Source organism: Schistocerca nitens, chromosome 3, assembly GCF_023898315.1.
Source record: "Schistocerca nitens isolate TAMUIC-IGC-003100 chromosome 3, iqSchNite1.1, whole genome shotgun sequence".
Lineage (NCBI taxonomy): Eukaryota > Metazoa > Arthropoda > Insecta > Orthoptera > Acrididae > Schistocerca > Schistocerca nitens.
The window spans coordinates 382,082,900-382,109,761 of NC_064616.1; the positions used below are offsets into that span (position 1 = coordinate 382,082,900).

At 40.8% G+C, this 26,862-nt stretch overlaps 1 protein-coding gene across 1 annotated transcript in view; it reads left to right on the forward strand.

Moving 5' to 3' along the window:
• Window positions 1–26,862, forward strand: part of LOC126249243 (liprin-alpha-1) — a 401,613-nt gene that overhangs the window by 207,344 nt on the left and 167,407 nt on the right. Inside the window, exons 10-11 of the mRNA XM_049950901.1 lie at window positions 8,920–9,057; window positions 26,391–26,547. Coding sequence (XP_049806858.1) covers window positions 8,920–9,057; window positions 26,391–26,547 — 295 coding nt within the window. The remainder of the gene's footprint in view (window positions 1–8,919; window positions 9,058–26,390; window positions 26,548–26,862) is intronic.

Consider the following 26,862-nt stretch of genomic DNA (forward strand, 5'->3'; position numbering starts at 1 on the left):
CGTGCAGTTCGCCTGGCGGGCCGGTTAATGTGACACACAGCTGGCGAAGTTTCAAATGATTCCTGAGCAAGGTCAAGTGTGTCTTGCCTATCCAATATGTCCACCACTTGTTGAAGGGAGGGATTGACTAGTTTCAAAATCTGTTCCCTGATACGTACATCAGAAACATTCTGTGCAATTGCATCACGTACCATTGTATCTGAATAAGGGAGTCCACATTCACACTCAAAAGCACAATCCCTAGTAAGGCCTTGCAAAGTTGCAACCCACTCCCGATTAGTTCGACCGGCCATACGTTTTGTACGAAAGAACGTATACCTTTTTGCAACGACATTGACTGATTCTTTGAAATATGCATCGAATGCAGACAACATTTCGTCGTAGGACAGAGTTGCTACGTTGCATCGGGGAAACAATTTCACTATCACACGGTACGTGTGCACCCCGACGGATGCTAACAAAAAAGGCTGCCGCTCGTTACCTTGAATTCTGTAGGCGGCGAGATGGAATCCAAATTGGCGTGACCACTCCGTCCAGCTTTCCAGTGCCGCATCAAAAGGACGAAAAGGTGGTGCAACTGCATGTTGTGGCTGCGGTAGCGGTGGAGCGGCGGCGGCCGCATCGTTTTGCATTGCACGTTGACCCTGGATGAGCTGTCCAAGGGCATCCAATAAGGCCTGCATCTGCTGATTCTGCAAGCGATAAAATGCGGACAGTACATCTGGAGATTGTGGCGAAGCCATGACACAATGAAATCAGTCTATCAACAAACACAAAATCCTCGGCGCCAATGTAGTGTTGGCAGAAGAGCCAACACCGTGTTGCTAGAGGAGGCCGAAATGCACGCGTTTAATTACACGCAGACTGGCGTGAGGTCTGGAACAGGACAATGTCTTGAGAATTGCAAATAAAGTACGTAGATGATGTAATACTTAACTTTAATCCATAATTGGTGTACATCGCTCTTGACGGTATAGGTTTTATAATAAGCTCAATATAACTGGTAATGGCGCCTTGCTAGGTCATAGCAAATGACGTAGCTGAAGGCTATGCTAACTATCGTCTCAGAAAATGAGAGCGTAATTGTCAGTGAACCATTCCTATGAACGTCGGCTGTACTACTGGGGCGAGTGCTAGTAAGTCTCTCTAGACCTGCCGTGTGGTGGCGCTTGGTCTGCAATCACTGACAGTGGCGACACGCGGGTCCGACGTATACTAATGGACCGTGGCCGATTTAAAGGCTACCACCTAGCAAGTGTGGTGTCTGGCAGTGACACCACAGAAATATTGTGTGCAAGCCAATGATCTACAGACTATCAAAAACACCAACCAGGTGTGGAATACCTTGCTATGAAGCTCAAGAAGGAGGGTATTTCCTGATGCAGTCTCAGAATTGTACATAGCAAAATAACTCTTGAACTTCTGTACAATAACAATAAGAAACATTGAATGGTGCACAACATCCTCAAACATTGTATAAGTACCCAAGCCGTGCATCATCAGATGGACCTAGGACACCACCTGTCACAGATTCGAGCAGATGATGAAATGAATATAAACCATCTTTCATACTTCCTATGCATGATGATCTTACTTTTATATTTCAACAGATGAATTTTAGTAGGCTAGTTTCCCATTCATGTACCTAGTACAAAACATGCAATCGTTTTATTTCTATTGAACAAAGACGAGGACAAAAAAATGCCCATACCTTTATCTTCAGATGATAAGAGAGAATCCAAAGACCAATAACCATGTAGTTGAGTTCCTGTAGATTTACTGTCATCATTATTGTCATTGTCATCATTGTCATTGTTAGGAGTGATCCAGGGAAGCATGGTACAACCACTTTTATTCTCTATATACATAAATAATCTGATGGGCAGATCGAGCAGCAATCTGCCGCTGTTTGCTGATGATACTATGGTGTATATGAAGGTGTCACTGTTGAATGATTGCAGGAGGATACAAAATGACTTAGACAAAATTTCTAGTTGGTGTCATGAATGACAGCTTGCTATAATGTAGAAAAATGTAAGTTAATGCATATGAGTTGAGAAAACAACCCCGTAATGTTTGGATACAGCATCAGTAGGGTGCAGCTTGATGTAGTCACTTCAGTGAAATATCTTGGTTTAACATTGCAAAACGATATGAAATAGAGTGTGCATGTAAGGATGGTAGTGGGGAAGGGGAATGGCTGACTTCAGTTTACTGGGATAATTTTAAGAAGGTGTGCTTCATCTGTAAAGGAGAACAGATATAGGGTATTAATGTGACCCATTCTTTAGTACTGTTAGTGTGTTTGGGATCCCTAGCATGTCAGATTGAAGGAAGACATTGAAGTAATTCAGAGGTGAGCTGCTGGATTTGTTACCAGTAGGGTCAGTCGACACATGACTATTACAGAGATGCTTCGTTAACTCAATTGACAATCACGGGAGGGAAGATGACATTCTTTTTGCAGAATGCTATTGAGAACATATAAAGAGTTGCCATTTGAAGTTGACTGCTGAATAATTCTACTGTAGCCAACACACATTTCCCATAAGGAACAGCTCAGTGACGGTTAGACCATCAGTGAGAGAACATCGTGTGTTCCTGCTGCTAATATGGTGAGTGCACCATTCGGTTATACATATTTTTACGGTTTTCAAATAGGAGCGACTTCAGTAATGGATAGGCATTGTGATTGCTGTGTACAGATGCGAGTTGAGTTGGTGACCCTTTGCTCACAGCTCCAGGCAGTGCTGGCTTCAATCACACAGCTTGATGCTGCTGCCAAGGGGTATCACCATTGGGGATCGGACGCGGGGATGCGAGGGATGCCGAGCATGACCCACATGTCCCCCGATCTGTCCGCTGCTCTGACTGCCCCGGATACTGCCTGCACTGAAGTTGACCCCTCACCTGTTGTCAAGTGGGAGATCATTCCAAGGTCTGGCAGGCAGCAAAAGACTTTTCGAGGTGCTGATCGTAGGGTCTCCCCAGTTCATTTGACAAACAGGTTTCAAGTCTCTGAGCCGGATACAGTCATCTACCCTGTTCCAGAGGAAGCTTCTCAGCCAACAAGGCAGTTGGTCACCTATAGCAGTGTTGTTGGATTGGGGTGTATCCAAATGACACCTGGAGACATTGTACAGACAATGGCAGAGGATGTTGCCACTATCAGCCAGGATCCAGTGTTCTGTCATTACTGTGAGGCTGGTGAACTGCACTTACCAGCCAGTGGCAGCTTCTCATGGTGCATCAGGGGTGTCAGCTCTTGCTACTCCCTATTCCCCAACATACTATACTGTTGATTGTCCAACTATGGAACACCTCTTTACGAAATATTCATGGGCAATGAGGCCATTTGTGATCTGTGCAAAATGCGTTCTGGAGTCCCTTGGTGTGGGGCATGTACGGCTCAGATCTGGGGTTTCTACTGACTGCCACCCTGCCTACAGCTGAGGCCCAGAGTAATTTTAGTTTTTGTGCTGTACAGGAGAGACTGCACTCTGCTTCTGTTTTTAATGCAACATTTTTCAACATTTTAAATTGGCACCACAACTATGTAGCTGTCTTCACAGATGGGTTTAAACAGGGGAACTCTGTTGGTTGCTCTGTTGGTTGCTCTGTTGTTTTCCCAGATTGTGTCCTCAAGATTCAGTTGCCTCCAGAGTTCACTGTACTTGACGCTGAAGTGTCCACAATCTTGAGGGCACTGGAGCAGATGAGGTGTGCCTTGCCTGTTAAATTCCTTGTTTGTTCCAACTCCCTGAGTGCCCTTCAGTGTCTGCAAACTTTGTACCCAGAGGATAAAGCTGTTCAGGATATCCGAGATGGCCTCATGTAGCTGCAATGTCTGGAAAAGGAGGTGTCCTTCTGCTGGGTACCAGGGCGCATGATATTGCAGGGAATGAAAAGAGGAATGTAGTTACCAAGGAGGCATATCTTGATCCTTGATTAGTTCAGTGTGACATCCCTCTGCAGGTTCTTGTCTGACTGTTGAGGTACAGAGTCATACGCCGAAGGGAAGAAGAGCGTCTGGAAATGCTTGATAATAAGCTGTGTCTAGTAAAGCCCACTACACAGCCGTGGTGTACCTCCTTTTGGCCATGAAGATGGGGTGAAGTCTTGCTTATTTGTCTTTGCAAAGGCCACAGTCCTCTGGCGCATGACTTCTTGTTCTGGTGAGTGGATCCTCCAGTGTGTGGTTCTTGTGTCCTCCAGTGTGTGGTTCTTGTGGCACACAGGTAACTGTGTGTCACATTTTACTAGAGTGTGTTTTATTTTCAGACCAAAGGGCAGCGGCAGAGTTACCCTCTCTTTTAAGTGACATTGAAATGAATTTTGTCAGAGTTTTAAGATTTTGTCTTGTGTCCAACCTGTTTCAAAAAATTTTTGGGGAGGTGTGTTAACAAGGTGACTGGCTCACCTATATTTTTTGTAAGTGGTCAGCCAGTCACATTTCTGCTGTGCTTTTATTATAGCTTTTATGTATGTTTTAATCCCAGTAATAGTATCTTTCTCTATTCTCCAGTTCATTAAAGCCTATGTGATAGAGTGTTTGTGTGACTCAACATGATTGGGTGGAACTCATTGAGTGTTATTGGAAGTCATTGAGTGTCATTTTATAGGTTTCCTTCTCAGTGTTTAACAACAATTTTAGAGATTTTATCCACATTCGTTTCTTTTAATGTGTGTAAGGGTGCTTATAACCTTGGTGTTGAGTGCCCGTAAGTTACATACACTCTCTCTCTCTCTCTCTCTCTCGCTCTCTCCACACCTCCGCAAGCCGCAGTGTATGTTGCAAAAAGTTCTACATGTACCAGTATAGTGTCCTCCATTTCACACTCAATTCATGATTGATGCATGGGAACAACGACTGTCAATAGATATCTGTATGCGCTAGAATCTCTGATTTTACCACCATAATTAGTTCATGGCAAGTAGGTGATGGGAATTAATTAATATGTTACTTGACTCTTATTTGACCTTGCATTCCCAGACTTTTGACTGTAAACCTGTCAATGAGATGGAACTTCTGAGTATATTGATTAAATGCAGCATAGAGATAGTTTGGAAAAATCATATTTGTGCCATCAGCTGTTCAATTTTATGTTTATTTTCTACTGGTTTTTATTGATACAAAAATCTTAAAGGCGAAAAATGTTTTACATCAATGGGTCAACCATATATTTCCATCATACGTGAGCAACACAAATGTAAAACATGTATAATTGTCATAATAGTCTGTCTTAACACAGTCCATATTAACACACTGTGCCATGGCACAATTACAGTAATGCACATTTGGTGATAACTCCACACTTAGTAAGTGACCAGTCATTATTAAGTGTGGAGTTATCACCAAACATGCACTACTGTAACTGTGAAAAGGCACAGTGTATTTATATGGACTGTGTTAAGAAAGCCTATTATGACAATTATATATGTTTTACATTTGTATGGCTCATACTTGGTGGGAATATATGGATGATCCATTGATTTACAATGTTTTCTCCTTGAAGATGATTGTAACCATCAAAACCAGTAGAGAATAAACATAAAATTTACAGATGATGGCAAAAATATGCTTTTTCCAAATTATTTAACCACTGTAGACAATCACCTATGAAAAGGAGATAGTTGTGGTTCACTTGTTTGTATGGCAGTACCACTAATCCATTGATGCAGCAAACCCAAAATGTTGTTACAATATAAAGTGTCTGAAGTAGCTTACCTCATCAAAAAATGTTCCACTCATATATATTCTTTGCCTTTACAAATGTCTGCTTGTGTCTGTGTATGTGCGGATGGATATGTGTGTGTGTGCAAGTGTATACCTGTCCTTTTTTCCCCCTAAGGTAAGTCTTTCCGCTCCCGCGATTGGAATGATTCCTTACCCTCTCCCTTAAAACCGACATCCTTTCGTCTTTCCCTCTCCTTCCCTCTTTCTGGATGAAGCAACCGTTTGTTGCGAAAGCTTGAGTTTCGTGTGTATGTTTGTGTGTGTCTATCGACCTGCCAGCACTTTTGTTCGGTAAGTCACAGTCACATCATCTTTGTTTATATTCCCCCTAAGGTTATAATAGAGGGAAACATTCCACGTAGGAAAAATATATCTAGAAACAAAGATGATGTGACTTACCAAATGAAAGTGCTGGCAGGTCGACAGACACACAAACATACACTCAAAATTCAAGCTTTCGCAACAAACTGTTGCCTCATCAGGAAAGAGGGAAGGAGAGGGAAAGACGAAAGGATGTGGGTTTTAAGGGAGAGGGTAAGGAGTCATTCCAATCCCGGGAGCGGAAAGACTTACCTTAGGGGGAAAAAAGGACGGGTATACACTCGCACACACACACATATCCATCCACACATATACAGACACAAGCAGACATATTTAAAGACAAAGAGTTTGGGCAGAGATGTCAGCCGAGGCAGAAGTGCAGAGGCAAAGATGTTGTCGAATGACAGGTGAGGTATGAGTGGCGGCAACTTGAAATTAGCGGAGATTGAGGCCTGGTGGATAACGGGAAGAGAGGATATATTGAAGAGCAAGTTCCCATCTCCGGAGTTCGGATAGGTTGGTGTTAGTGGGAAGTATCCAGATAACCCGGATGGTGTAACACTGTGCCAAGATGTGCTGGCCGTGCACCAAGGCATGTTTAGCCACAGGGTGATCCTCATTACCAACAAACACTGTCTGCCTGTGTCCATTCATGCGAATGGACAGTTTGTTGCTGGTCATTCCCACATAGAATGCGTCACAGTGTAGGCAGGTCAGTTGGTAAATCACGTGGGTGCTTTCACAAGTGGCTCTGCCTTTGATCGTGTACACCTTCCGGGTTACAGGACTGGAGTAGGTGGTGGTGGGAGGGTGCATGGGACAGGTTTTACACCGGGGGCGGTTACAAGGGTAGGAGCCAGAGGGTAGGGAAGGTGGTTTGGGGATTTCATAGGGATGAACTAAGAGGTTACGAAGGTTAGGTGGATGGCGGAAAGACACTCTTGGTGGAGTGGGGAGGATTTCATGAAGGATGGATCTCATTTCAGGGCAGGATTTGAGGAAGTCGTATCCCTGTTGGAGAGCCACATTCAGAATCTGATCCAGTCCCGGAAAGTATCCTGTCACAGGTGGGGCACTTTTGTGGTTCTTCTGTGGCCGGTTCTGGGTTTGAGAGGATGAGGAAGTGGCTCTGGTTATTTGCTTCTGTACCAGGTCGGGAGGGTAGTTGCGGGATGCGAAAGCTGTTGTCAGGTTGTTGGTGTAATGCTTCAGGGATTCCGGACTGGAGCAGATTCATTTGCCACAAAGACCTAGGCTGTAGGGAAGGGACCGTTTGATGTGGAATGGGTGGCAGCTGTCGTAATGGAGGTACTGTTGCTTGTTAGTGGGTTTGATGTGGACGGACGTGTGAAGCTGGCCATTGGACAGGCAACTCCTTTGGTTCCATCAGATTCACCTGGTCCTACTCCAAATCCCATGCCACTTTCCTTGATGTTGACCTCCACCTGTCCAATGGCCAGCTTCACACGTCCGTCCACATCAAACCCACTAACAAGCAACAGTACCTCCATTACGAAAGCTGCCACCCATTCCACATCAAACGGTCCCTTCCCTACAGCCTAGGTCTTTGTGGCAAACGAATCTGCTCCAGTCCGGAATCCCTGAAGCATTACACCAACAACCTGACAACAGCTTTCGCATCCCGCAACTACACTCCCGACCTGGTACAGAAGCAAATAACCAGAGCCACTTCCTCATCCTCTCAAACCCAGAACCGGCCACAGAAGAACCACAAAAGTGCCCCACTTGTGACAGGATACTTTCCGGGACTGGATCAGATTCTGAATGTGGCTCTCCAACAGGGATACGACTTCCTCAAATCCTGCCCTGAAATGAGATCCATCCTTCATGAAATCCTCCCCACTCCACCAAGAGTGTCTTTCCGCCATCCACCTAACCTTCGTAACCTCTTAGTTCATCCCTATGAAATCCCCAAACCACCTTCCCTACCCTCTGGCTCCTACCCTTGTAACCGCCCCCGGTGTAAAACCTGTCCCATGCACCCTCCCACCACCACCTACTCCAGTCCTGTAACCCGGAAGGTGTACACGATCAAAGGCAGAGCCACTTGTGAAAGCACCCACGTGATTTACCAACAGACCTGCCTACACTGTGACGCATTCTATGTGGGAATGACCAGCAACAAACTGTCCATTCGCATGAATGGACACAGGCAGACAGTGTTTGTTGGTAATGAGGATCACCTTGTGGCTAAACATGCCTTGGTGCACGGCCAGCACATCTTGGCACAGTGTTACACCGTCCGGGTTATCTGGATACTTCCCACTAACACCAACCTATCCGAACTCCGGAGATGGGAACTTGCTCTTCAATATATCCTCTCTTCCCATTATCCACCAGGCCTCAATCTCCGCTAATTTCAAGTTGCCGCCACTCATACCTCACCTGTCATTCGACAACATCTTTGCCTCTGCACTTCTGCCTCGGCTGACATCTCTGCCCAAACTCTTTGTCTTTAAATATGTCTGCTTGTGTCTGTATATGTGTGGATGGATATGTGTGTGTGTGCGAGTGTATACCCGTCCTTTTTTCCCCCTAAGGTAAGTCTTTCCGCTCCCGGGATTGGAATGACTCCTTACCCTCTCCCTTAAAACCCACATCCTTTCGTCTTTCCCTCTCCTTCCCTCTTTCCTGATGAGGCAACAGTTTGTTGCGAAAGCTTGAATTTTGTGTGTATGTTTGTGTGTCTGTCGACCTGCCAGCACTTTCATTTGGTAAGTCACATCATCTTTTTATATATATATATATATATATATATATATATATATATATATATATATATATATATATATTTTCTCAACTTATTTTGAAAAAAATAAATCAATTCTCTGTGTTAACAGTTGCAAGAGGAGAAGATAAATGCCATCCAGGAGAAACTGGAGCTCTCTGAACAGAAACTTGCACAATTTGCAAAGCTACCAGAGATGGAGGAAGAACTAAAACAAAGAATGGAGGCGCTGACCCAGGTGAGGGTGCAGGTACGCTCCCCACCACAGACCACTCTGCAGCCTGCTGTCCATATAGTGCCCTTGTGTACTGTTTTGTTCTTTCTAAAAAAAAAGTTGAAATATAATTATTGTTATTGCTAGACACTTCATTCAGTTTCATTTTGATCACCATTAGTGCACTTAGTTGTATTTTGAAATTTTCATTGTTATGTTTTGTAATTTCATACGTAATGAATTCCCCATTTTAACATTAGAAAATGGCTCTAAGGAAGTGTCACAATTTACTTCCTAAAAATACATAGTAAGTTCAGATTTTAGACCAAATTTTGGTCACATTTTTGAAAGTCGTAATTCTGTTTATGGGGAAAATAATTCCCAAAAATTGTTATGAGGTCCGCAGAGGAAATAATTAAATAATCTGACACAAACAATAAGTGTGACTTTTTTGTATTTATACAGTAATGTTCTGAAATTTAAAAAAGTGTGGGTAAACTCTCTAGAAACTGCTGAATATATGTCACTCAACACACCAGAAACAAAGCAATTCTCATGAGTGGCAAACTTTGTCAGGTGATTACTTGAAAGCAACCTACTACCGAATCATTATGTTTGCTTGTATAAAATAGCTTGACAAATTGAACTGTCAATGTGGGTGATGTTTCAGTCAGAGCAGGCATAGTATAATCTTCAAATTCTGGATAGCAGTTTCAGATTGAGCTACTTTAAATTTCCTAAAACTGCTCTCTACCTGAATTTTGATTGTGTGGCAGACCTGTCTGTTATTCTAATTTATGCACAAGGAACTGATTTGGAATATAAAATGTTTCATGGTATACAGGGTGTTACAAAAAGGTACGGCCAAACTTTCAGGAAACATTCCTCACACACAAAGAAAGAAAATATGTTATGTGTACATGTGTCCGGAAACGCTTACTTTCCATGTCAGAGCTCATTTTATTACTTCTATTCAAATCACATTAATCATGGAATGAAAACACACAGCAACAGAACGTATCAGCGTGACTTCAAACACTTTGTTACAGGAAATGTTCAAAATGTCCTCCGTTAGCGAAGATACATGCATCCTCCCTCCGTCGCATGGAATCCCTGATGCGCTGATGCAGCCCTGGAGAATGGCGTATTGTATCACAGCCATCCACAATACGAGCACGAAGAGTCTCTACATTTGGTACCGGGGTTGCGTAGACAAGAGGTTTCAAATGCCCCCATAAATGAAAGTCAAGAGGCTTGAGGTCACGAGAGCGTGGAGTCCATGGAATTGGTCCACCTCTACCAATCCATCGGTCACCGAATCTGTTGTTGAGAAGTGTACGAACACTTCGACTGAAATGTGCAGGAGCGCCATCGTGCATGAACCACATGTTGTGTCGTACTTGTAAAGGCACGTGTTCTAGCAGCACAGGTAGAGTATCCCGTATGAAATCATGATAACGTGCTCCATTGAGTGTAGGTGGAAGAACGTGGGGCCCAATCAAGACGTCACCAACAATGCCTGCCCAAGCATTCACAGAAAATCTGTGTTGATGACGTGATTGCACAATTCAACATTACCTTTCTTCAATTGGGCCAACTGGCAGTGAATCGAGGAAGTACAGTACATACTGACGAAACTAAAATGAGCTCTAACATGGAAATTAAGCATTTCTGGACACATGTCCACATAACATCTTTTCTTTATTTGTGTGTGAGGAATGTTTCCTGAAAGTTTGGCCGTACCTTTTTGTAACACCCTGTGTATGATTGGTATCAATACACAACTTAACTTTTTAGCCTTGCTGTTGTGTGTCAAAATCACAGATTTGCCATATTTACAGCACCTCGTAATAATGTAACTTAAAATCCTTAATTGTCATTGAAATCTGGCCTAAAACATCAGTTAGTAATTGCTGATACAAATACATAATAATAATTTTCATTCTCATTATTTATGTGGAAGAAGCACATACTGATGTACTAACAGTGCAATAAAATGAAGCACAGTGTCTCTCTGAAAGGGTAACTTTTATTTGCTTGTGTCTTAGAAAAAAGTTTAGGTATTTTACCAGCACCATGCACTTTATCTAGATGTATGATATTTTGAGTCACTAATTTGTCTTTACTTCTTTGTTTTTCAGTCCAAAACTTGCTGTAGTTTGTAATTATGAATGTCTGTGTTATTCTGTATAATTCTTGCATGTTTCCAATATACATCTTATTTACCCAGTTGCTTAAGTCACATTTTCACCAAGTTCTTAATTGTAGAGTGAAAGTAATTAACATCTATTTGTGTACATTCTGTTTGTGCTAAGCAGTGTTATTGTCACTATAACACAACCATTAAATTTTGGAGCACGAATATGTGTCCCTTGGAAGCCAGTATTGCAGAAACTGTACGACAGACCAGAAGAAGTAGTCCTTTATGAGACTATTACAAAAATTATTTAGGTAATGCATATGTTACATTGATACAATTTATGATAAATTTTACGATGTGGATCACATCATTTGTACAGTAGTTAACATGCTGGGCATTTATGAGCATGAATTGACTGTCTACTTCTGCTCAGTAATTGCAATATTAATTAGAAGCAATTGCCGAGGGGGGGAAATAACTTTGGTTTACACACAAACACTCATGCTCTTTATTAAATATTTTCCTTGTATCAAAGAATTTTTATGACTGTTTACTTCACTTATTTCTGAAGTGAAGCTAATATTCACTGAAGAGTATATTAGAGAATCACTCCTTTTAGTATTGTATTTGTCACTGTCACTATTAATCTCACTTTAGCATGGATTATTGACAAAACATTTGTCATAGTGTTCATCAGTGTTTTATGAAGCCTGTGGTGTAAACATGTTTTCAAGTTTCTAATCTGACTTATCTTTGATTTTGATTTCTGTGAACTGTAGCATTCTTTTCTTATACAGTAATAGAATTTACTGTTAGTTCCAATGTACTATATTCCTGCCATTTTAGAAGATAATCCTTTGTTGTAAGATATATTTTTGGAATGATTGAGTTAGATTAACACACACTGAAGTGCCAAAGACATTGGTATAGGCATGCATATTCAAATACAGAGATATGTAGACATACAGAAGATGGCACTGTGGTCGGAAACTCCTATGTAGGACAACAAGTGCCTGACACATTTGTTATATTGGTTACTGCTGCTACAATGGCCCCCGGTAGCTGAGTGGTCAGCGTGACAGACTGTCAATCGTAAGGGCCCAGGTTCGATTCCCGGCTGGGTCGGAGATTTTCTCCGCTCAGGGACTGGGTGTTGTGTTGTCCTAATCATCATCATTCCATCCTCATCGACGCGCAAGTCGCCGAAGTGGCGTCAAATCGAAAGACTTGCACCAGGCGAGCGGTCTACCCGACGGGAGGCCCTCGTCACACAACATTTCATTTCATTTTCATCAAGATATAAGTGACTTTGAACGTGGTGCTGTAGTTGGTGCACAAGCAATGGGACACATCATCTCCGAGGTAGTGATGAAGTGGGGATTTTGCCATATGACAAGTGTACTGTGAATATCAGGAATCCAATAAAACATCAGATCTCGCATATCGCTGCCACTGGAGAAAGATCCTGCAAGAATGGGACCAACAATGACTGAAGAGAATCGTTCAATGTGACAGGAGTGCAACCCTTCTGCAAATTGCTGCAAATTTCAATGCTGGGCCATCAGCAAGTGTTAGTGTGCAAACCAATCAACAAAATATCATCGATATGGGCTTTCAGAGCCGAAGGCCCACTTATGTATCATTAATGACTGCATGATGCAAAGCTTTACCCCTCACCTGGGCCTGTCAACACGAACATTGGACTGTTCTGGAAACATGTTGCCTGGTTGGACAAATCTCATGTCAAATTGTATTGAGCGGATGGATGTGTACAAGTATGGAGACATCATCATGAATCCATGGACCCTGCATGTCAGCAGAAGAATGTTCAAGCTGGTGGACGATCTGTAATGGTGTGGGGTTGTGCTGTTGGAGTGATGTGGGACCCCTGATATGTCTAGATACGACTCTGGCAGGTGACACGTACATAAGCATTCTGTCTGATCACGTGCTTCCATTCATGTCCATTGTGCATTCTGATGGACTTGGGCAATTGCAGCAGGACAATGCGACACCCCACACACCCAGAATTGCTACAGAGTGGCTCCAGGAACACACTGAGTTTAAACACTTCTACTGGTCACCAAACTCCCCAGACATGAACATTATTGAGCATATCTGGGATGATTTGGAATGTGTTGTTCAGAAGAGATTGCCACCTCCCTTGTACTCTTACGGATTTATGGACATCCCCGTAGGATTCATAGTGTCACTTCCTTCCAGCACTACTTCAGACATTAGTCGAGTCCATGCCATGTCATGTTGCAGCACTTCTGCGTGCTCATGGGGGTCCTACACAATATTAGGCAGGTGTACCAGTTTCTTTGGCTCTTTAGTGTATTTTGTATATCCTTTCTCATAGTTGCTTCTCCAAATAACTCTGCTGAAACTCCAGAAACAAAGAGGACGGACTGAAATTTCTCTTGTCAATTTTGTGATTCTGCTGATATGAGTTAACTTATAATGTTACTACAGTTCAAAATCTGATGCCTTTACACACATAATAGTCCAGTCAACAAAAGAAAATTGGGAGAAAAATTTGTGTAGTCACAAATTTTTGAGCAGTTGTAGCAGGAAGGGTCATTAACAATGTACTGAAAATCCTGACCAGTGGTGTGTGTGTGTGTGTGTGTGTGTGTGTGTGTGTGTGTGTGTGTGTGTGTGTGTGTGTGGTTGGAGAGCAGGTGGGGGAGGGGGGGGGGGAGAGGGGCATTTTAAGTTCATTCTTTTATGTTTTTCGTGAATAACTCGGAAACAGCTGTTTTTAGCAAAAATTTTTCCCAGTACACAGTTAAACTGCATTAAATTTCCTATAAAAATGGTCCCATTCATCTTTTTTTTCTCAAGGACTAATTGTATCCGTGTAGCGTGGGATGAAAAAAATTGCAGATTATAAAAAACATTGTGTTAATGGTATAAAATTATCAGAATGTATGTACCACATCTAAGTGCATTAGAGCTGTATTAAGGAATAAAGTTTGTTCCATGGATGTAACAGGATGGAGGGGCAGGGATGTACGAGAGGGTGGTAGGTCCAGGATTGTTTTCATGCACACCCCTCCTTCACAAACTGAAGATCGAGCAGGTAATTCCCCAGTCTATATACCCCATTATGTCACAAGAAGCAATTACAAGGTGTTTCACAAAGATATACTGACCATCTGCAATGTGCCTTATAAATCACTGGTGACACAGTGCATAGGCCTGCTCATGGCATGTTTATTTCTGCAAAATGCATATATGGAATGGAGATATAAGTTATTAATAATGCTCGTGCAAGAAAAGCAGATTCACAGAACCTGCATAAATCTCTTCACACTGTTGTACATTGCTAGTGGGAAATTGATTCTTAGTTATCCTGTTTGCCAGCTGTAGTCTTCTTCAGGGAAGCGTGACTTCCTTCACCACTGACACTGCTCAATTTTCAGTTTAAAGACATACTATAACTTCCCAGCATTTTCTGTCCACTTCTCTTCTGTAAATAGACAAAATAACTTCACTGAGAACGTGTTTTTATAGTTGAGTTACTTTCAGTTCATTACATGAGTACTTAGTTCCAGTTGGTAAGTGAGCTTTTATATAAAATTCATTCATACAAACAGTGACCGAGTAGCATTTAATTTTGAAGTGTGATGAGAGTGACTTATGTAGTTTTGGTGGGTAAGGGACTGGATTGGTAATTGTAGCACCTCACTGCTGTACATTATTGATAGCGTATTGTAAAGCTGTGTAATTGTGTCGCAGTCACATGGTTGTGAATTAATGAATGTCCACAAAGTTATTGTATTTATCTCATCATTAATTGTGTTGTTATTGTGTTACTTGTAGGTAACATAAATATTTTCCATTCAGAAATTGCTGGCACTTGTAGAATGGGCTGCACCAGGTAGAGCTACTTATTACAAATCGATGGTGTACCTTCTAGTACGGGTGTGCATGTGCCCTTTTGAATAGTACTGGTTTGTGTTAAAGTCCACAACAGTTATCTGCTGGGATGCTTTGCGTGACTCAGTTTGAAATATCTGAAGTTCTGTACTTCTGTTGTAGAGGGAGACAATGTAAGCCTCTGGGCTTCTTCAGATGTTGGGATAGCTCAGGCTGGGGTGACGCATTTGATACCCCCATTCTGTGAAAAATATTCTAGACAGTGATAACGAAGACAATGAAATCAACATTGTCGAATACATGACAGTGTGTTACACTCGGGACAGGCTCTTCATTGCGTTAAGTAGTTGATAGATCCAGCTGCTGAGCTTTTTGGTGCTTTTTACATAATAGCTCACATAAAAACTGCAAATAAGTACTCACTTAATAAACTGACAATAACTCCACTGTATAAATACAAGCTCAGTGAAGTTATTTTGTTGTCTGCTCATACAATAGAACTGGACAGGAAATGCTGGGGAGGTACAGTCTGTCTGTAAACCAAAAAGTGAGCAGCGCTCATGGTGGGCAAAGTTGCCTTCCTGGGGAGAACACTACATCTGCTGTACTGAATGTTCTCTCTACTATTGTGCAATAGTATGCAGAGATTTACATATATTCTGCCCATATGCTTTTCTTGCATTAGTGTTATTAGTAACTCACATCTGATCTCCATATAGCGTTAATGCATTTTGAAAAAAATAAACAACCCCTGGGCATGTCTGTGCACTGCATTACCAGTTATTCATAAGGCACACTATGGAAGGTCAGTATAACTTTGTGAAACACACTGTAGTTGCCTCTCACGACATAGAGGGGTAGACTCTCTTCCACAGTGTTACACCCACAGAACACAATTTATCCCTTAATACAGCTCTACTTCACTTCAACACAGTACACACATTTAATTTTATAAAAGTATAGTTGCTACTCACCAAATAGCAGAGATGCTGAGTCGCAGGTCGCAGGTAGGTGCAACAAAAAGACTGTCACACAATAAGCTTCTGGCCAACAAGGCCTTTGTCAAAAATAGATCTCTCTCTCTCTCACACACACACACACACACACACACACACACACACACACACACGCCCATGTGCAAACGCAACTCACACAAACAAGACCACAGCTTCTGACAGCTGAAGCCACTTTCATAATATTGTTACATTCCATCTTGGTTTTTACATTGTTTGACACATTTAATTTTCGTTTTTAACCCACTTCATGTAGAGATAAACATTAATTTTACAATGTTAAAACAATATTTTTAATATACCACAATTTTTTCATCCCTTGAAATGCAGAAATCAATTAGCCCTAGAGAAAAAAATGAATAGCATCTTTTTTTAGGAAATTTAATATAGTTTCATTGTGTACTGAGGAACATTTTTATTAGAAGCTGCTATTTTCAAGTTGGGCAACAAAAATATAAAAATGTGACCTGTAGACAAGAGAGGGTAGTGCTGCATAGTTCTAATATCCAGAGTGACACAAACAAATTTGAAGCACCTAAACCATACAAAAAATGTCATGTATCATTAACGTTCGGAATAAGAGGCAGTTTGCATTGACAGCTAGACTGTTGTATACGTCATTCTTATGAAGGTGACTAGCAGAGGAAAATAAATCAGTAGTTCATGTTACATTACAGATGACTTTTATCAGTTATGTCTTTAATTATCACAGTAATTACTAGTTTTATTTAGACAGAATTGAAGTGGAGTAATAAACAGTCCCAGCCATTGCTTGGATTATTATGCTGCATACTGAGCATACTTAAAGCAATTTGTAAATTATGCCAATACATACTGATAGTCCACAAATGACTGAAATTTAAGAATACATTTATCCTGATAAACCTCAAATGACATGAATTAATGGTATCTCCTGTACACTTTTATTTGAAGCAAACTTTATTGTTTTCCAGTTCCCTATTGTGCATGATTTCTTGAGTCTATATCTACATTTACATCCATACTCTGCAAACTATCATGAAGTGCATGGCAGAAGGTGCGTCCACTGTACCAGTTATTAGGGTCTCTTCCCGTTCCATCCATGCATGGAGCGTGGGAAGCAGGATTGTTTAAATGCATCTGTGCATGCTGTAGTGATTCTGGTTTTGTCCTAATGATCTTTATATAAGCAGCACATAAGGGGTTGTAGTATATTCAGGGAATCATTATCTAAAGCCAATTCTTGAAACTTTGTTAGTAGACTCTCTCAGGATAAGTCATGTGTCTTCAAGAGTCAGCCGGTTCAGTTTCTTCAGCATCTCTTTAACACTTTCTCTTGAGTCAGACAAATCTGTGACCATTCATGATGCCCTTCTCTGTATATGTTCAGTATCCCTTGTTAGTCCTGTTTGGTATGGGTCCCACATACTTCAGCAATATTCCAGAATGAGTCGTGCAAGTGATTTGTAAGCAATCTCATTTGTAAACTTACTGCAATTTTTCAGAGTTGTACCAATAAACAGAAGTTATCACCTGCTTAACCAAGTTGAAGAAGACTTGAAATTAGCAACATTCACCTCAATTGCGATTTGAGGGCCCAGTCTCTTAGATCTCCATCAGTAATGTTGCATTGGCTCTCAAGAGCAGCTCTACATAGTTAGTATCTCAAGACAACTTCTCTAAAAAACTGTTGTTCATGTTATTTATTCAAGTTTAAGGATTTTCCTTGGTTGTTACTTGCGTTTGTGTGTGTGTGTGTGTGTGTGTGTGGTGGGGAATGGGACTTCATGGCCACACTATACAGTATGTTTTTCAGAGAGTTTTTCTTTCATAGTTTTGCGATTTTCATTTTGGAATGTATTTATTACGTTTTGTAAGTCTTTCTTCTATTTATACAGATCTTGATCACATTTTACAAAGCAAAACTGGCTTTCCATACTGATTAACATAAAGCATTAAACACATTGAATATTAATTCAGTTTTATCTCCATTGTGCTGCTACAAAAGCCACTGATAATTTCTGTGGATATTAAATGAGTCACAAATTTGAGTGACTGCAGACAGTTGTTTGAGAGAAACTTATCATTGAAAACTGAAATTTGCTTTACAATTTTCCAGACACGTCTTTGCCCTGGAATCTTAATGACTGCAGTAGAATTGTTTCCAATGATGAGCCTTGCTTCAAATTGCACCCCAGTGGCCAGCAAAGACGTCTGGAGATGCACTAGACAGTAGTGGGATACCAGCCTGAAAGTCGCCTGCCATATTGCCCGACAACCAGGAGTGGTGGTCTGGGGTGCCATTTCTGTTAATAACATTATCCCTTTGGTTGTCATCTACATCTACAGCTGCATCTACATCCACATGCATACTCCATAAACCAGTGTATGGTGCATGGCAGAGGGTACCCTGTACTACTACTAGTCATTTCCTTTGCTGTTCCACTTGCAGATAAAGTGAGGGAAAAACAACTGTCTATATGCCTCCATGTGAGCCCTTATTTCTTGTATCTTATCTTCACGGTCCTTACGCGAATTGTATGTTGGTGGTAGTAGGATCATTCTGCAATCAGCTTCAAATGCCAGTTCTCTAAATTTTCTCAATAGTGTTCCCTGAAAAGAACATCCTCTTCCCTCCAGGGATTCTCATTTGAGTTTCTGAAGCATTTCCATAACACTTGAATGTTGTTCTAACATACTGGCAACGAATCTAGCAGCCTGCCTCTGAAATGCTTCAATGTCTTATTTTAACTTGATCTGGTGTAGATCCCAAACACCTGAGCTGTGCTCGAGAACTTGGCAGAAAATCCTAAGAAATTTTGGTCTTATGTCAAAGCGGTAGGTGGATCAAAACAAAATGTCCAGGCACTCTGTGACGAAAATGCTACTGAAACAGAGGCTGACAGACTAAAGGCCGAAATGCTAAATGTCTTTTTCCAAAGCTGTTCCACAGAGGAAGACTGCACTGTAGTTCCTTCTCTAGACTGTCGCACAGATGACAAAATGGTAGATATCGAAATAGATGACGGAGGGATAGAAAAACAATTAAAGTCGCTCAAAAGAGGAAAGGCCACTGGACCTGATGGGATACCAGTTCGATTTTACACAGAGTACGCGAAGGAACTTGCCCCCCTTCTTGCAGCAGTGTACCATATGTCTCTAGAAGAGCATAGCATTCCAAAGGACTGGAAAAGGGCACAGGTCATCCCCGTTTTCAAGAAGGGACGTCGAACAGATGTGGAGAACTATAGACCTATATCTCTAACGTCGATCAGTTGTAGAATTTTGGAATATGTATTATGTTAGAGTATAATGACTTTTTTGGAGATTAGAAATCTACTCTGTAGGAATCAGCACGGGTTTCAAAAAGGACGATTGTGTGCAACCCAGCTTGCGCTATTCGTCCACGAGACTCAGAGGGCCATAGACACGGGTTCCCAGGTAGATGCCGTGTTTCTTGACTTCCGCAAGGCATTCTATACAGTTCCCTACAGTCATTTAATGAACAAAGTAAGAGCATATGGACTATCAGACCAATTGTGTGATTGGATTGAAGAGTTCCTAGATAACAGAATGCAGCGTGTCATTCTCAATGGAGAGAAGTCTTCCGAAGTAAGAGTGATTTCAGGTGTGCCACAAGGGAATGTTGTAGGACTGTTGCTATTCACAGTATACATAAATGACCTTGTGGATAACATCGGAAGTTCACTGAGGCTTTTTGCAAATGATGCTGTAGTATATCGAGAGGTTGTAACAATGGAAAATTGTACTGAATTGCAGGAGGATCTGCAACGAATTGACACATGGTGCAGGGAATGGCCATTGAATCTCAATGTAGACAAGTGTAATGTGCTGCGAATACATCAAAAGAAAGATCCTTTATCATTTAGCTCTAATATAGCAGGTCAGCAGCTGGAAGCAGTTAATTACATAAATTATCTGGGAGTAGGCATTAGGAGTGATTTATAATGGAATGATCATATAAAGTTGATCGTCGGTAAAGCAGATGCCAGACTGAGATTCATTGGAAGAATCCTAAGGAAATACAATCCAAAAACAAAGGAAGTAGGTTACAGTACACTTGTTCGCCCACTGCTTGAATATTGCTCACCAGTGTGGGATCCGTACCAGATAGGGTTGATAGAAGAGATAGAGAAGATGCAACAGAGAGCAGCGTGCTTCGTTACAGGATCATTTAGTAATCTTGAAAGCGTTATGGAGGTGATAGATAAACTCCAGTGGAAGACTCTGCAGGAGAGACGCTCAGTAGTTCGGTATGGGCTTTTGTTGAAGTTTCGAGAACATACCTTCACTGAGGAGTCAACCAGTATATTGCTCCCTCCTATGTATATCTCATGAAGAGACCATGAGGATATAATCAGAGAGATTAGAGCCCACACAGAGGCATACCAACAATCTTTCTTTCCACAAATAATACGAGACTGGAATAGAAGGGAGAACCGATAGAGGTACTCAAAGTACCCTCCGCTACACTCCGTCAGGTGGCTTGCGGAGCATGGATGTAGATGTAGAGAATAGGTTTCACTAGTGTCCTATGCATGGTCTCCTGAACAGATGAACCACACTTTTCTAAAATTCTTCAAGTAAATCAAAGTTAACCATCTGCCTTCCCTACCGAAATCCTCATATGCTTGTTCCATTTCATATTGCTTTGCAATGTTATGCCCAGATATTTAAATGATGTGACTGTCAGACGGGAGCTCACTACTAATGCTGTGTCCAAACATTATGGGTTTTTTTTTCCTGCTCATCCACATTAACATACATTTTTCCATGTTTAGAGCCAGCTGCCATTCATCACACCAACTAGAAGCTTTGTCCAAGTCATCTTGTCTCATCCTACAATCGCTCATCTTTGACACTTTCCCATACACCGCAGCATCAGCAACAACCAACCAGCCGTTGAGGATAGCGTGCTACTTTGTATTACTTACGAAGTCTCCAAGCCACTCACGTAACTGGGAACCTACTCCATATGGTTGTACCTTCATTAACAAACTGCAGTGGGTTACCATGTCAAATGCTTTTCAGAAATACAGAAGTATGGAATCTGCCTGTTTCCTTTCAACCATAGTCCACAGTATATTGTGGGAGAATAGGTCAAGCTGAGTTTCACATTAGTGATGCTTTCTAAAACCATGCTGATTCTTGGGTATAAGCTTTTTGGTCTCTAAGAAATTTATTATATTCAAACTCAAAATATGTTCTAGTATTCTGCAGCCAACCGATGTGGAGGATATTGGTCTGTAATTTTGTGAGTCCATTCTTTTACTCTTCTTATGTACAGGAATAGTCTCTGCTTTTTTCGAATCACTTGGGCTTTGCACTGGTTGAGCAATTCATGATAAATGCAAGCTAAGTAAGAGGCCAGTGCTGTAGAGTACTCTTTGTAAAACTAAATTGGGATTCCATATGGACCTGACAGCTTATTTGTTTCCAGCTTTTTCAGTTGTTTCTTTACACCAAGGATCCTTCTACTGTGTAATTCATATGGGACTCGTGTGTGGTGGTCAAATGATGGTAGGCTTGTAAAATTTTTCTGCATCAATAATTTCTTAAATGTCAAATTTAAAACTTAAGCTTTTGTTTTGCTGTCTTCAATTGTCACACCAGACTGGTCAACGAGTGTCTGGATGAAAGTCTTAGACCCGCCTAGCGATTTTACTTACATTGTATGTAGCACCCTTAACTAGACAGTGGTATGCCAATGATTTTCTCTGCTCTATTTTTGTTACCATTACAGGCAAGCCATCCTGGGTTTAAACTTCAGCAAGATAATACTCTCCCACACATGGCGAAAGTTTCTGCCCCTTGTCTTCATGCTTGCCAAACCCTACCTCAGTCAGAAGGCTCACTGGATCTCTCCCTAATTGAGAACATTTGGAGTGTTATGGTCAAGACCCTCCTACTGTCTTGGGATTTTGATGATTTAATGCATCAGTTGGACAGAATTTGGGGTGATATCCCTCAGGTGGACATGCAAAAACTCTGTCAGTCAATGCAGAACCAAATAACTGCTTGCATTAGGGGCATGGGTGGACCCACACGTTACTAACGTGATCAATTTGTGAAGCTCGCATCTGGCGATTTCTGCCCCATTCAGATAATTCCTTCATGGGGCGCCATATTTTATTTTATTTTTTTTAAGTGTATTTCTGTCCTGAAATAAAGTTTTGTTATTTTACTCTCTGTCTCTTCGTACAACTGACAGGCAATATTTTTTTGCAGCATCCAAAAACCTTGTCTACATCTGCATCTATGTTGATGCTCCACAAGCCACTTTTCAGTACATGGGTGAGGGCACTTTGTGTATCTCTGTCTCTTCTAGCCTCTCCTATTCTAGTCACGATTAGGTCACTTGAAGAATGATTGACAGTAAGCCTTGATGTGGGCTTGAATCTCTCTAATTTTATCTTTGTCATCTTTTCATAAGATATACATAGCAATATAGTTGTTAACATGTTGAGTAATCAATTGTTATGCTGGTTATTCACATCATTCTCGCATGGTATTTTGAGGATGTGACTCACTGTCTTCTTCAGGTACTTCCTGATGCTGTCTCAGGGAGCAACTGAAGAAGACAGTGAGTCATGCTGTCAAAATCGTAAAATCAACCGGCAGAAGGCACAATTATTCAACATGTCAACATATGGCAGAGATAGCCTGAAGAATTAGAGTATATCTGTTGAATTTTCTGAAAATGTATTCTCTCTTGCAGTGTCTGCCTCTGGAGCTGGTTGATCATTCTTGTGATGCTTTTGTACTTTTTAACTGAATCTGTAACGAAACTTGCTGCACTTCTGTGGTATTCAAATATTGGTCAAACAACCATTTTTTAGAGTATTTCCTTCATTGATAGACTGCATTTCTGAGGATTCTTCCAGTGAATCTCTGTATGGCATTGCCACATTCACGGTTAATTTTAATGTGGTCATTCCATTTCAAATCACTCCATACGCATACTCCTAGTTATTTTATGGAATTAACTGCTTCTGTTGATAGTTCACAATTGTGTAATTGTACAGTAAAGGGTCTTTCTGTCTATATATTAGCAAAAATTACATTTGTTTATGTTGAGTGTCAATTTCCGCTCCCTGCACCAAGCATAGATTGTCTGTTGATTTTGTTTTGTGGCCTCTCTGTACTGAACAACAACATGTGCAGAAAGCATCATGGAACTTTTAACATTTTCTACAAGTTAATTTATATATATTGTCAAAAGTAATTGTCCTATAAAATTCCCCTGGAGCACATCTGAAGTTATTTTTACATCTGACCGCTCCTTTCCATTCAGAATGATAGGGTGTGATCTGCTTGCTGAAAACTCTTCAATCCAGTCACACAGTTGGTGTGATATTCCATACGCCCTAATTTAGTTCATTAGGCAGCTGTGCCTATAGTTTTGTACTTCTGTTCAATGACCCTTATTGAAAATGAGAAAAGCCGATGCTTTTTTCCAGTCATCAGGAACACTTCTCTTTTCCAAAGAGATGCTAGAAAAGGTGAATGTTCTTTCTCTTACTCTATGTAGAATCATATTGGTATCTCGTCAGGTCCAGTGGCCTTCCCTCTGTTGAGTGATTTCAGTTGCTTTTCTATCCTACGATCACTTATTTCGATATCAGCCATTTTGTTGTTCATCCTACGGTGTAAAAGAGGCACCGCAGTGCGCTGTTCCTCTGTGAAACAGTTTGAAAAAAGGTGTTTCTTATTTTGGCTTTTTCTGTCATCCTCCATTTCACTGCCATTACAGTCACAGTCTGGATAGATGGCTTCAGTCTGTTTAGAGATTTAACATAAGACCAAAACTTCTTAGGATTCTCTGTTAAGTCTGTAGACAGATTTTACTTTTGGATTCATTGAACGGTTCATGCATGTCTCTCCTTACAAAAATATGGTATTGAACAGTACTCTTTCTTTCTGCCAATTGAAATATGGTCATGGTTAATCTCCTGGTCCAGCCTGTCTGCTTCACTTATGTAATGTATCTGTTGTATTTACAAGTTACTGCCAGTTTGGGAACATTTTTTTTCTTGGAACAAATATCTTGTTCCACACTTGACTGGGGTTTCTCCCAAGGAAATTCGAGATGAGTGAAACTACAATGTTTTCCACCCATTTTCCAACAAAATATTATCTTCTTCTTTGATATTTCTTCAAAATGTTCCACGTTCAGTGTCCTCATTTGCTAAGGAGCTGCAATGTGCAATCTTTTGGAATTCCATTGTCCCTTACTCTCCAGTTCTCAAGATACAACCTCCTTTCAAGTGCTTGAGAAAATCACAGCTGCTGGAGAAAATGGCTGTAACTATGTTGTAAACTTAATATTTTTTATCTGATAGTTTGTCTAGAAGGGGAATGGTAGGAATGTTTCTTTATCAAAAATTGTATCATATTCTGGGTTCATTGCTGGTTTAATGTTCCATCAGCTGGCTTCAAAATTCATCAAGTATCCCACTAGACCTTATATCCAAACATTATGTGTTTCCCACTTTTAAACTGCTTGCAAAGATATGGGCCGAAATATTTCACCATGGACTCGTCCTAGTCTAGTAATTCACATAAAATAAAATGGTTCATAAATCAAGTCTTGGAATGATTTATATGTGGGGATTTTGAAAAATTTGTCATTGTGGGAAAAATAGATAATCTTTCATGTGAAATATATGTTGATTAATAAAAGCCTGTCTCTCTACATACACACGTATACTAATATATTCTTCATGTTAGGTTTAGTACTCCAGTAACTTCTTTTTTTCCCCAAAACATTGTAACTTGAGAGAATAAGGCTGTCTTGTGTATCATTAATCTCCTCTGGAGAACCAATCTTATTATTTTTATTCTTTGATAGGGCACATTTTTTGCTTTCTCTAATGAAAGGAGTAAATAATTCATCTGTGATAAGTTCAAGAATTTTCATGGAAGTCCTTTTTTTTTTTTTCCAGACCCGTCTCAGGGAAACATTCGTCTTTGTTTTTGGAATCAGTCAATCAATTCCTTGTTCCTTTTTGTGGAATATCTACTGAAATCATATATTGTGCTTCCCATACAAATAATGTATGACAAAACTGCTTCAGCTTCACTCACCAACTGCTTGCAAGGTCAATTATCCAAAAGCCCTCATCTCTCGTCACCCCACTGTCTTTATCAGTGTGTTCACCGACGGAGGGTGGAGTGTTGAAAATAGCATTTTATGTACTGTTCCATGAATGTTACTCTTCAATTTGGTGAACTGTTTCCACTCCAGATCAGTCGTCTTTAAATACAATTTTTTGCATGTTCCTGCAGATGTGCAGGCATGGCTGAATGAATATTACACTGTAATTTGAAATAACACATGCACTCCGATATCACATTTATCCGCCGACAGCAGGCGAGTGACATTCAAGTAAAATGTCACCCCTGTACGGGAATATACATTATGGATGTACAAGCACATGTTGTAGACACATTTGATGACATATGGAAGTTTGGGTCTGGCCGTGAGTCATGCTCAGATAGCCAAATGATGAGGTGAGAGGTTGCAATGTGTTTCGTAATGGCTGTAGTTGCCATGCATGTCTGAAGGAACATTGCATCGTAATTCACAATAACACAGGCACTGCAACATCGCAAAAGTTATTTAGTACTGTTTGTTAGAGACCGTATTCATTGTAACGTAGCCTTGTGACATCAGTGGCAGAGATGTCACTTTAGCTCTTGTATGTCACAAGAGTATGGTTTATATATTCGTTTGTCTGTCATAACCAGTTTTCTGACAGTTTCTCTAAATTGCTTTAGACAAATTCTAGAATGGTTCTCCCTCGAGTACAGTGCCAATTCATCTCTTCCTCAGGAGTAATAAAATGCTCGATCTCTGAAGACTATATTGTTTGAGTGTTGTTAAGCATTAAAATAAAAAAAATCTCTGTCCATTTGATACTTGAACGGAGAAATGGCAGTTTCAGTACTTCATCACTGATTGGCATAGTAGTAATCCAGTCATCCATCTTAGTATATTTGAATTCCAAGAAAGGGAAATGTGTTGATGAGTTCAACAGTGAATGTTATTATGTAAGGTGCATCAATTGCTATTGTGCTGCCAGCTGCACGAGTCCATCTGGAGTGACAACTGAAAAACTGTGCCAGAGCAAGGACTTGAACATAGATTTCCTGCATTTTGCAAAAATCCAGATCAGTGTTTTGGTTCTGGCTCAAATTTTCAATTGTCACTTCAGGTGAATGTCAGTATAGTTACTGCAGTAAGTAGCAGGTGATCTTAGTAAGAGCTAATATTATTGTGTGATGGATGCTGCTACAATTCTGTAACACATTTTAAATTTTGTTCTCAGGCTCAAGAGAGGCACGGGTCAGCAGAGGACAGAATTCAGCGCTTAGAGGCCCAATTAGAGGAGAAAAATGCTGAGCTGTTGCGGTTAAACCAAAGGCTTAAAATGAACGAAGAACACAATACAAGGCTATCATCAACTGTGGACAAATTGTTATCAGGTGATCCAGTTTCACTTCTGAATTATTATTATTAGTGTTGTTGTTGTTGTTGTTGTTGTTGTTGTTGTTGGTGATGGTGGTGGTAATGTTATTATTATATTATTATCATTGTTATTGCTTAATTGATTCATTGGCATCGTGTTGGATAATGTTGTGGAAGCTGCACAGTATTTCAAGACAGTTGCTTGTCATCTTCAGGTGCTTACTGACACGTTGCTGCAGTGTCTCACCAATATATACACTGGCTCACTAGAAAAGCACAGGTGCCAGGGGGGTGGGGCTATAACATCATCGTAGACAAATCATAGAGTATAG